The following is a 12,740-nucleotide window of genomic DNA, read 5'->3' as shown; positions in this document are numbered from 1 at the left end:
GACCTTCACTGGGGGGAGATCCCATAGAGACCTTTGTCTGGTGGGGATGATGGTGGGTCTAGGTCGGGTGTGTACCAGCATGTCTTTTATATTGGAGGTCCTCTTAAACGCAAACACGGGTTTCGGAATATTTTCACCGCCACTGCAGAGGACCGACCATCTCTTATTGATTATCTTCTTAACTGTGTTAGAAAATGGTGTAAATGTCGATACACAGGTAAGCTTGTTGTCCGTGGATTTGGGAGTTAGCTGTAATAGTGAATCTCTATCACTATACTTGGCTCGTTTGTAAGCTGTATTGATGACTCTGTCTGGGTAATGACGGTCATGTAATTTAATCTGTAAATCAGCGACTTGAGTATTAAATAGCCGTAAATCGCTACAATTCCGTCGAAGGCGTAAGAACTGCCCAAAAGGTAAGTTTTCTCTTAGTGCCTTAGGATGGTGACTGTCGTATAATAATAAGCTGTTCCGATCTGTAGCTTTATGAAAGGTACGGGTCTTCAGTCGGCCATCCTCAATGCTAATTAGCAAGTCTAAGAAGGGGGACCTCAGTGATAGAAACAGAGGAAGTAAAGTTCAGGAAGGGATCCAAACTATTTATCCATGTAGAGAATGAGTCTACTGCAATTATAGGGCCGTGCCAGATGACAAGAATGTCGTCTATATAGCGACGCCACAGCTTAATATTTGCAAAAAATGGATTAGACTCTGGTAAAATAAAACGTTTCTCAAAGTCGTACATATATAGACAAGCCAAGCTCGGGGCAAAAGTACTGCCCATCAAGGTGCCGCAAATCTGATGGAAGAGTTTATCCTCGAACTGGAAAAAATTCTTAGTCATGGCCGAACTAGCGCAGTGCATGATAAAGTGAGTAGGTGTCGTTGATTCTGAACTGGTAGATAAAAGAGATGACTCAACTACCTCCAGTGTGGCCGCTTGCGGGATGTTGGTGTATAAAGCCTCAACATCAAGTGTGATCAGGGCATCGACATTCACTGTTGAATTTATGGTTTCAATCAGGTTAAGGACATCTTTAGTGTCTCTAAGGTAAGTAGAGGATTGTTGTACAAGAGGTCGTAGAAAATGGTCACAGAATATAGAAAGTGGTTCGAGAACGGACCCAATCCCTGAGACTATCGGGCGTCCTGGTGGAGGTGAAGTTCCCTTGTGAATTTTAGGGAGACAGTAAAAATAGGGGATACAGGGGTCCTCAGTATCCAAAAACTCAGCTTCCTTTTGTGATATCCAAGTGTTGTTGACAGCTTCCTCTATCATACCCCGTATCTCAGTTTGCAAACAGGCCGTGGGATCCTGATCAATTTGGGCATAATAGGTAGAGTCGCCAAGTAGGCGAAGGCACTCCTGTCTATAATCCTCTGTGTTCATCACAACAATGGCACCTCCCTTGTCTGCTGGTTTAATAGTAATATTGGTATCAGCTGCTAGAGCTCGGAGTGCCTCATTCTCAATTTTAGACAGATTGGTAAATTTATGTTGTGGACGTATATTTAATATATCAGAGGTGACCGCTTTTTCAAAAGCCAGAACCTCGCAAGGCATTGAAGTATGCGGGGGTATGAATTTGGAAGGTTTTCTAAGACCAGAGTCCGAAGGGGAGTCATCCGTAGGTCTGTCTTTAAAGAAAAATTGCAAACGTATTTTTCTAAAGAACCGAGAGAGTTTGCATTGCAAACGGAAAGGATCATCCTTAGGGGTGGGGACGTACCCCAATCCTCTATTCAGTACCTTAGTTTCATCAGGGGAAAGAAGCCTGGAAGACAAATTAACCACTAGATCTTTGTTGGAGGGGTTTTGCCCTGGCTCCTTGTGCCCATCTGTGGTTCCTCCTGAGACCAATGGACTCGTCTTCCTCTCCCTCGCCTTCTGCCTCTTCCTCTGCCCCTGCCTTGGCCTAAAAAAGGCACATAAAGTGGCATTGGTCGGGGTTGATAAAAGGGAAAGGGCTGTTGCCATGCCATCGGGTGACCCGGATGGTATTGTGGAAAGTTGAAATAAGGTTGAGGTCTCTCGTCTTCAGTGCTCCATCCGTCTGAGGAAGAGCTATGGCTATATTTGCGAGGTTTCCTACTAGATGTAGAAGAGTCATCTGATGAAACGGAAGGTGTATCCATCGTATAATCTTCTTTAATATAAGGGTAGACTTTCTCTCTATTGAACCTATTAATATCTTTCTGTAACTTTGTGATCTTCTGTTGAGTTAAGAACTCTTTGGTTTTGTTGAGATCAGTGGTGATTTCTGCTAATCGACTTTTAAATGCTGCTATGGAGATGGTGGTTTTGAGTGTGTTCTCCATGAAAGTAATCTGTATAGCTATGGATTCCGCTAGTCATCTTGATGTGTTGATAATAAGGACCAGCCAATCCCAAGTGCATTTCCATGCAATCTGAGCCCAGTCCTTCCTAAAGGCAAGGTCTTGTAGGAAGATCCTGGGCATATTGGACACAAGTAGTCCATTAGGGGCTATGTTAGCTCTAAGGTATTCGGTCATAATAGTCCCGTGTAGGACTGTTTTTACCAGGTCACGTTTAAGTGAAGACAGTTTGTCCCATTCTTATTTGGGGGGGCGGGATGGTCCTGCACCGTCATTGATCAGAATGGAAGGAGTCTGCAAAATAGCAGACACAATATCATCATCAAAGCTGAGACCTTGAAAATTATCCATATTAAGGATCTCAGGGAAATTATCAAATAAACAACCCCACAGCAAACCTGCTGTACTAGATACTTCAATGAAAAAGGGGGGGGGGGGGGGGGGAAAGGGAGGATTGGGCGGTCCAGTGTACGTTCTCCTAACAAAGTGATAATGTAAAGTGGTACACTGTTCCGAAATATAGTAAAGAGGGAAGAGAAAAGAGAAGCAGTCCTGAAAATCAGGAGCAATAGTCCTCACACACCATATTTGGTGTCATGCTTCATCATCGGACAGCTCCTCATCAGACCGGCGCTGCAATGTCTGACGGGCACCCCCCGAAGGGAGGCTCTTTGACGGAGATCTTTTTTATACTCGATGATGCCGCGGAGCCTAATATGGATCCGAGAGAGGAACAAATATACAAGGAAGAAAAGTAAAATTGGCTCAGATCCCTCACTCAATAATTTATTACTTGCTATTGGGAAATGGTCAAGATTAAAAGAATAAAGGGAGTGAAGTCAGAGGTAATGCTCGGACACTCACACAGAAACAATCAAAATAGAGGAGGGTGGAAATGATCCACCACTCCTTAGTATGCGGTCGACATGTTTCGCGTCTCTTCTGGTCCAACAGGACCCCCTTTTTCATTGAAGTACCACAGAAAATGTTCATAAAGTGAAAAGATTTCGTGCATTCTGAGTAGGAGGTCTTAGAGATCTGATTGTTAATATCATTAGGAGTTCTGGTAGCTGACAGACTTTAGTATTTGTATCATAGGGGGGCGATGTACAGACTAAACCTATTCCTCCTTGAGATGTCAGTCTCTGGAAACACTAGGTGCAAGAGACCATGTTCAGGGTAGTCAGGTTGAATGCGTTAGAACTCCTGGTCGATTTGCCAAGGAATCTACCCCAATGTATGCTGGCTTGCAGGTAATCTCTCCAGACCCACTACCGGTCAACACTAAGCAGAGCGAAAGGGACCTCTATGTTTGAGTGGAACAAGTGCGAAGAGACTGATATTTGTAGGCCGTGGGATTCCTGGCGAATGGAAGCTTCTCTCCTTAAACACGTTCCCAAAACACGACCCTATCCCAGACACGCACAAACGCGGCACAAGGTCAAAGCCACCGCTCCTCCCACTAGTTTATCCCCTGCCTCGTACCGCTGTAGACATAATTGCTTCTGAACCTTCCTTGCCGAACCACTGCAAGGCAACTCCCCCACTCGTAAAGGAACCGGTCCCTGTCACCGCTCTGGACACCTCACCTTCTTGAGGGCACCCACCGCCCCGCGCACGCCTTTGACCCTCCTTTAAAAACCCTCTACACTACAAGGACCTAACTCCTCTGTAAGTTTTCCTCTCCTGTCAACGTATTCCCGCCCCATCTCCGTGCAGGAGCCTTCCTCTCTCGCGTTTCCCCTCCCCGCGGCAGAGTGTTGTCCTACCCAGCGCGGAACCGCTCTTTCGCTAACCTTGTCCCCTGCACGCCCCCGTACAACCCTCGCCACTCCTCTGCCCCCCGGCACGCACGCACGCCCCTCCGACTCCCCTGCCCCCCGCAGGAACCTTCCTGTGCGGCTTCTGTTTCCCCCGGAAGCTGCTGAGGTGGCACCAGAGCGCGAGCGCAGGCTCAGCGGGGCCGGGCGGCTGCACACCCACAGGAGCCCGAGTGGGGCAAAGCGAGGGCGTCAACGGGGGTTCAGGGACCCGCGGTGTTCCCGTGTGTGGGGCCTCGCGGTCCAGGGGGCGGGGAGACGCCGGAGGCCGGGGCGGGCTTCCAGGCGCCGGTGCCGATGTGGACCCAGACAGAATGGTGCTGTTAAGCTGATCGTTTTAAAGGGGGAGGCGGGGTGATGCCTCTCAGGCCTCTTCGACCCCGGTGATTTAGCCCCGACAAGAGGAAGAGGAGGATGTACCCGTCCAGGAGGAAGGCAGCGCTGCATTACCAGGAGCCCGCAAGGTGAGGGGTGCCGATATGGCGATGTGTAGAAGGTGAGGGCAACGAAGGGAGTGAAACAGTACTGTGGTCAGGAGACATTGGGTGAGGAAGTAGCGGTAGGGATGCCTCTAATCGATTCACTGTAGCGAACATGTATAACAGAATTGCAGTATGGGGACACAGTAGCATGGCCCAGAGGGGCACCTTAGCGAAAATCAAGCTGTGTGCTGGGAATTTGTAGCCCGTGATTACTGTTGAAGGCGAAACTACAGAGGCCAGAATAAAACCACGTTAGATAAATAACGGAAAATGGGTTAAAATGTCACACGTGACGTGGTGCCAGTTGACAACATCCAATAAAACCCAGTCTTACTATGTTCTGCATGATCTGCGCACGGGTGGGAAAACCAAAAGATGCAGACACATCTGCTTGCAAACAAAACTGCAAAGGGGTTTAACGAGTAGCGGACGTTTGCCATATAATAATAAAAAAAAAAAAAGACGCCATGCTGAAGCAGGTTTGTGTTAAAATCGGCCAGAGGAGAGGCAAGTAGATGGATTCTGGGAAGCAGGTACAGTGTTGGAGAGCAAAAGTACGGCGTGCTGGCTGACATGGGGGTGTGTTTGCGTTTGGTCTAGTCTTAAGTGCAAAGATGGGGGAGACAGCAACAATAGGGATGTGTCGCATCTGGGTGCAGGGGGTGTACTATATGATGTACAGTTTAGGGTTCGGGGGTTGGTATTGTAGGAGAATTAGGTGCTGTTATCATTTATTTGGTAAGTGAGGCACTTGAGAAGCAAAGAAAAGCGGCCTATGATTGAATTGTACTGTAGCGCTTTATACCCCTAAGTGGGTCATCAAAGTACATTTTTGGATGGCTAGCATGCTGCACCATGGGGAAATGTGTGGTTGGCAGGGTGTTGTATTTGTTGTGATCCTATATGGGAAGAGATTTGGTGCCATGCCTGACTGACCAGAGATGTGCTCTTATCTTAGGGCGCAGTGCCTAGCAGTTTGATAGGCACAAAACCTCCACATGCAAGAGTGAGAGACAGTATGTTGCTGCCCTAACAACAAGAGAACAAATTGGGCTGCCCAGTGTCCACCATTCAGTTTTCGTCCCTCCAGTCGAGCCCAATAGTTCTTAGATCTCAACTCTTGATCTTTGTAGTGCTACACGAGAAGGCATTATTCCGCCTTACTAGTATTTCCTCCCAGACTACTTCCACCTTCATTACTAGTATGGAATGATTTTCTTGATAAGAGACAAAGTGGTGAAAAGAGATTTACCCCGTTTTTGTTGTTTCAGTTAGGACAGCAGCATGAGAATCAATCTGCTTCCACTTCTCCAAACGATCTTGAAGTCAGCAAAGGCAGCAGTTAATGAAAGGCCCACACTGAAGGTGAAAATGGGCGACCAGTGTAGGGAGGAGCAGCATGCAGTGGGGGGTACAGTGGAGCCGGGGGTGAGGGATAGATGAGAGGAACTAGCAGCAGAGAACGGAAAGGGCCCAAATGAGGAAGGAAAAACAGTACATATGCTAGAAGAAAAAGACAGGAAGGTCAAGTTGCAGCATCTAAAAATAGGCGTCCACTAGCTTTAGCAAGAGGGCACATTTAATGTACCATTGGGAACAGGCTACTACAGCACTTACAGATTATTTTGAGGTGAGCCGAGGCACAAAGACAAGTTCTCTCCCTGCTTCCAGGAGCTCAAAGAAGGCCCTCACTGGCGGTGACAAAGATTGACTAGGGCGGGCTGGAGCAACAGGGAGTGGGAGGCTTTTTTAGTTCTAAGTGCAAAATGTGCTCGCCTCCTCATTGCAGAACTTCTAACGTTTTTTTTGCAGAATCTAGTGCCACCTAGGAAATCACTTCAGAGTCAGTCCCACAGTTTGGAGCCCACTGACCTTCAGAGTAGAACAGAACAACAGTCATTACAATTGCAGTTTTGTTTACCCCGGGGAACATGTGGAAGTAGCTTAAAACTATTGAGGGAGGGCTATAAAGACATTCAAAAACATACAAGCTATAAGGGCTTTATCGAGAGCATGCGTTATATATCCGGGGTAGTGCTTTAAATAAGTTAGAGGACAGGCTGTCAATAACATGCATTTTTCTAAATATAAGGCGATCAGTGATTGAAAGGGCAATCTGACTATATATATATATATATATATATATATATATATATATATATATATATATATTAAGCACTCCAGTGCCCCAAATAGGGGTACAAAGCACTATATAAATGTTTCTACACAATACAATATACATGCAAAATTGATTCTTAAGAGTCAGATGCAGGCCTGTGGACCGTTTTAGCAACATGCAGGGCCACAGGAGATGTCGTGAGCACTGTCCACCAATACGGAGGTCCATGGACACTGTCAGAAACGTGCAGCACTGAAGTGCCACATTCAAGAAAATGGAAGACAAGAGGAAATGCTCTCACTATTGCGCAGGACTGATGGAGTGCTGTCAGGTACCCAGAGTGCTAGGTGGGGGTGTTGTCCAGAACAAGCAAGATCACAATGTCGCTGTAACAGACAGGCAGGTGCAGGGTGGCTGTCTACGCTGTGATAGTCATCAAAGGCCTCTTAGACTACAACTACAAATGCAACCACCCATGTTTTCTGTAATCTCATACTTCTAGGCACCTTATAAGCCTTGTTTTACTTTCTTGACCACTCGTACATTTCCGACAGAGCCACTAAATGTTTCAGTGAATTCAGAGGTTACATGATACACCAAGTGCAAAACACTACTAATTCATAAACCACAGGCAGTAAACTATGTAGAAGAAACGTAGCTCGAAGAATGTTGAACGCAATCAATAGAAATATGAAAGTTTACAAATGAATATCGACGCATTCTATACGCAGTGAAAACGTAATGATTGTAGAGTCCACAATGAAACTGTCTACTTTATAATATCTCTTCCCACCCCCAAATGAAAATACTCCCAGAGAACTGTCTGTTTCTGGATATCTACGTTAGATGATCTATCCTGGTCTGCACTACTCTCTGTCAACTGACAGAAGATCATTTCCTTCCTTGTGCTTGATTAGTGTCATGGAGGTGAGATGCTTAGCAACCATTGGTTTTAGAAAGAACGAACTGCTTCTCCATTGTCTTGTGACTTTATAAGCAACATATGTTTACCTATTATCTCATGCTTATGTGAGATTTCAGAAAATGAATTCCTTTGCTGACCGTTTCCCTTTGAGGCTAAATCACTGATCAACTTCCCCATGATGTTATGACAGGACGAAATGAGTCCTTGCATCGATTTTTCACACAAACCCATTTCGCACCTAAAACAAAATAGCATAAGAAACGCAATTTGGTGCAAATAGCTACTGTTCACATCATGGTTGAATCTGGGCTATATTTCAACCACGAATGACAGTGTACGAATACAACGTGGTGTGAGTTCAGAAATTTCTCATTAAAGCATAACATGAAATTACACAAATTACGCCATCTTAATTTAAATTTTACTTGGGCCTAATACTGGCTTCATGGTCAAAGATGATTGTTTTAGTATAGTCCTACTCTCCTCAGTTCTTTGGGATAAATAAATCAAATTCCATCCTGTTCTCAAGTTTCATACTTAATGCATTGTCAGAAAAGGAGTTTTGCACATCAAAAAAACACTTTCAAATCAGAGTTTGTGGTGTCAGGTAGGAAACATGATTTCAAGACAGTAACATCCTGTCATTTAAGGTGTTAGTGTGTAATGGGGAGAAGAATACACTCTAGAACGTACTTAACTGAGATGTACGTGGTGTGTGGGGAAATAGAGAACAAAGAGGCACCTTTGGGAACATACGTAAGTAGGTGGCTGTGGGAAAAATAAAGGGTATTGAAGGAGTTGCCAGAACATACCGAACTAGAGTTAGAGAAGGCAGGAAAATATATAACTGAAGATACAGTCATTGATACACAGGATTAGAAAAAGATGTCCTGGAACATAAAACGGTTTCTTTTACAGGATGTCTACACTGCTTTGGAATCATAGATAGATACCATTTTGAAGATGAGCCTGCAACATCTCTGTATCCTGAGTTCTAACTTTGTTCCCTCAGGCAGTGGCTTCTAAGATCACCAAAACGATTGGAACGAGAGATGGGAGAAAGACTCATGCAGTGGGCAGCTGGAGTAACAAGTCATTCGTCTCTATCCACACCTCAGTAATGTGCTAGGCCTTAGTGTAATTAGAGGGCTAGCATTGCGTTCTAATAATCAAACAAATGGCTCAGATGTCGCTACTCTCAGCAAACCACATAATAAGGCAATTTTCTTGCACAGGGTACACACCAGTAGAGTCCCTTCTTTGTACTTGGTATAAATAAGGACATTGATGTGCCATCCCTGATTAGTGTGAATTGAGAACATTCGGCCTGAAAACCTGTGATACTGACCCATTTGTGACGCATACTGTCGTTCCTGCCCAGCAGGCTTGATGCCACCACTAGCAGTGTACGTGTGGTCTCAGTGGTGGAAGAAGACAGAACGTAAGTTGTGTGTGCAGCATGTAGCCCCTGCTTCAAGGTCTGTTCAGCATGTGTACATGGTGTGTGGCACTGGCATGCCTAAGTAGCTTTGTCTAAACTTTAGAAGCAATCAGAGCTGGTGGTTGCAGCTGGGGCCCACCGGCACTCATGTTTGGGGGCTATCACTTATTTTTTTTCACAAAAACTTTGAACAAGAGAGAGAGAGAAACACAAATTGGGAAAAGAACAAAGAAAACGGTGACAAAGAGAAAGCAGGGATGAGAGAGAACGTGCTAGTGTGAAATAGAGGCAGGGAGCGACTGACACATGATTAAAGACACAGGCTTGGCATTTGGCACCCAGACTTTCAATAGTTCAGAGTAAGGGCTTCATGACAAACCTTTGGGACACAGCACTTATTCTTTTACAAATTAAGCACTGGAAACAATCATAGACTTCGAAGCTATGTCTGGTATTGAGAATTGGGACTTAATATCTGGTAGTGACCTGGTCAAGTCTTCTATTCCACTCTCAAGCAGAAACAAAAGTAAAGCCTCTGTCCAGATTGTTTGTTTGTTTGATACCTTTTTAGAACAGTAGTCTGAGCGTGAAACCACAACACCAGCCAGTGAGATATTCATAGAAAGTAAATTTATTTTTGCATACAATGAGCAAATTCTACAGCTGAATTAAAAAAAGAAACATCAAATCTGGTGGTTATATTCATCCATTAAATTTGGTAGGAATTTTAAGTTCTGGTGTGGTGTCAGAAAAACATTGTACCTGGGTTGCATGATTAAGTACTAGAGCAAACAGAGATTACACCCTTTACATTTTGCTGCTATGTTCAAATAATGCACTGTACTGCATAGGGCATGAGCGCAGGCACAGCGAGTGGATTCTCCTTAGGCCTGGGTGGAGTTTGTGCAGTTCTGCTACACGGAACTCCGCTGAGTGGCGGAGTTTGGGTAAGTTGCGCTGTTCGTACTGATTTTCAGTGCAGGAGTTTCTCCTGCGTTGTAAAATCAGTGCTAACGGCATCACGCTAACTTCTTTCTGCGGCTCGAGTAGATTTTCCACTCGAGTGGCAGCTTTCTCATTGCGAGCGCTTGTGGCCTACAGCGACCTCTTGCGTTCAGAAAGTTCACTCATGCGCCAACTTAGCGATTTCTCTTGCTTGCCAACTTACTTACCAAGAAACTGCAAGATTCTTGCAGTTTATCTGAAAAATCCAGCTATTCATTGTTTGTGGTAATATTTGAAATTATTATAATAGCACGTATAGTATTTGCCATCGACTGTACGTATTTAGACTTTTTCACATTGTATTATACTCACCCTTAAAACTCTGTTCTGTTCTTTGGCTGGACATTCTTACCTTTGAATTGTTAACCCTGGCTTTTCAAGATCCACTTATACAGCGACACAAATGTTACAGCTCAGGCACACTTCAGATGTTTAGCACAAGGCAGGTTGCAAAAGTGGCTTTGAAATAAAACGGAGCACGTGATACTAAGTGTCTAGTTTTAACACTGACTTACCTTGCTCTTTTGAGCAGTTTTTGCAGATTTCTGACCATTCTTTACCAGTGGGTGTTTTAAACTTTCCCAGCTTTTCGTGTGATTAGCATCTGCTTTTTATGACGTACTACTGCTGCTTGTGCTGGACGAGGGACGTTTTGGCTGATAATGCTTGCACTCTGTGTGAGAGAATCTTGTGCTTGAACTGTTGGTATTATGCCTGGGCTCTGTTTGTGCGGGATTGCACAGATACAGGGCCGCTTGTGTATGCCGGAGGCGTGCACTGATGCTGCCTTTGCGGAACATTAGTGGGGACTGGGTTTGTAATCTTAGGGCGGGTGAAGTTGTTGGTGCGATTGTCTTCTGTAATCCAAAACAGAATTGTAATAACTAGTTAAGAGAAATCCCCTGCTTTGATCTAATGTGGGCTCGGCAATCGAACTAGTCTGTATTTTTATGTAGAAAACAGAGCGATCTCCTTCTTCAATGCAACAATAATGTAAAATAATTTCTGCTCACCATTGCAATTAGCTATAGAGAGATGCAACAACAGGAATCTCCCTGTACGATCTAATGCAGGTTAATGCAAACAGTCATTTCTCTCGTGAATATAATGCAGGGTAAAGTAGTAAGAACCATATTCTTAAGAGATCACTTAAAGGGTAAAGGACAGAGGTAATCCTCTTCTGCAATCAAATGCAGGGTAGAGTAATGTGACAAATTTTGTTTTGTATAGCAATGAAGGGTAAACTAGCCAGAGTAATATTCTACCATCTAAGACACAGTAAAGATCTCTTATATAACGCAGTGTGAACTAGTCTGCGTTAACCCATTCGATCTAACACACTTTGGCTTATATTCCTGCCACTGATCCCACAGTGATCAACCGATCACAAGTTTGCATCCCATCAAGGGGAGTCAGCCTTCCTTCCACTGCCAGTGAACTGAGTACCATTACATTGGGTAAGTGCTATTTCTATGCGCTATAAAAAGCTCGTGTTACAAAAGTGTCGCATGAGGTGCTGTATGAGAAAAAATGTATTTTTAATAAAGTTACAAGAGTAATTAATCTTAAAACAAGTACGACAATAGTGTAATGCTTTTAAGCAGGAGGAAAGATTATTCTTGTTAATCTAATACCGATTTAAATCCTCAGTTAAATGCCCTCTAATTCTGGGTGAAGCCTTCATTAATTTTCTTCTGTAACCCAATACACGGTAAAAAAATAAAAAAAAGCCTGTATTGTAATTAAGGCTAAAGTAATCTGAGTACCTGTTTTTTGTAATCTAGAGAATGAAAAAGTAGCCAGAGCAATCCCCCTTTCCATAAACAAATGCACATGGCGTAGTCCAAGTAATCTCAGACAATTCAGTAAAGGTTACAGATGGTGGAAAATCCATTTTTGCAGTCAAGTACAGGGAAGTAAACCACCTTTAGTTTAACGCAAAGTGGAGTAAGCAGAGGAACCTTGTTCTATAAATTAATAAAGGACAGGGCTAGGGGGGTATTGCTATTCTGTACACTAGTGCAGGGCAAAACATTCAAAATAATCTACTGCAACTCTGTGAAGAGTAATCTCCAGTCAAATACATGTTTGTAGAGTAATCCTATTTTATATTTCAGGGCAGGCAAATGTAATTGGAATAATATCCTTTACTTTCACGCTGGTTCATTTGATGTAATCTGCGGTACGATCGAGTATTCTAAATAAATCCACTCTCCTTCTATAACCTAACACGTGTTACAGTCGGACTAATCATCTGTGATTGAATGCATGTTCATTGCTGCTGCCTGTGTTGTGTCGTGTGCACCTTGCATGGGAGCTGTGCGTGCTAGACTTGTACTCTCTATATGAAAGGTAGATTGTGCGTCTTCTGCCTTGGTGCACATATTGTGTGTGAGGGAAGCTTGCCCTGCTGCTACGAAGGTTGCACCTTTTTGTTTCTTTAAGCTTGAGAACAAGGTATCCCTTACAAAGCACTGACGTTGTGGGCGTTTTTTTTTTCTATTGTTTCGATTGCCTTGCTTTCTTCTCAATTTAGCATGGTCTGGCTTATTGTATCCTGTAACCTTATTTGCCCTGGCTTCCTATTACTCGTTAATCAAGCCTAGTCCAC

The 12,740-nt window shown here is 44.0% G+C and overlaps 1 protein-coding gene across 2 annotated transcripts in view; it reads left to right on the top strand.

Moving 5' to 3' along the window:
- Positions 1-3,867: 3,867 nt before the first annotated feature.
- B4GALT7 (beta-1,4-galactosyltransferase 7) overlaps positions 3,868-12,740 on the top strand; it is a 116,051-nt gene continuing 107,178 nt past the window's right edge. Inside the window, exon 1 of one of the 2 annotated variants that reach the window (XM_069244474.1) lies at positions 3,868-4,621. In XM_069244474.1, coding sequence (XP_069100575.1) covers positions 4,572-4,621 — 50 coding nt within the window. In that variant the 5' untranslated portion in view covers positions 3,868-4,571. Of the gene's footprint in view, positions 4,654-12,740 lie in introns of both variants that reach the window. The other variant, XM_069244475.1, reaches the window with a different exon arrangement.

The sequence above is a fragment of the Pleurodeles waltl genome, chromosome 7 (genome assembly GCF_031143425.1).
Source record: "Pleurodeles waltl isolate 20211129_DDA chromosome 7, aPleWal1.hap1.20221129, whole genome shotgun sequence".
In the NCBI taxonomy this organism is placed as follows: Eukaryota; Metazoa; Chordata; class Amphibia; order Caudata; family Salamandridae; genus Pleurodeles; species Pleurodeles waltl.
This window is presented reverse-complemented; position numbering and strand designations above follow the sequence as displayed.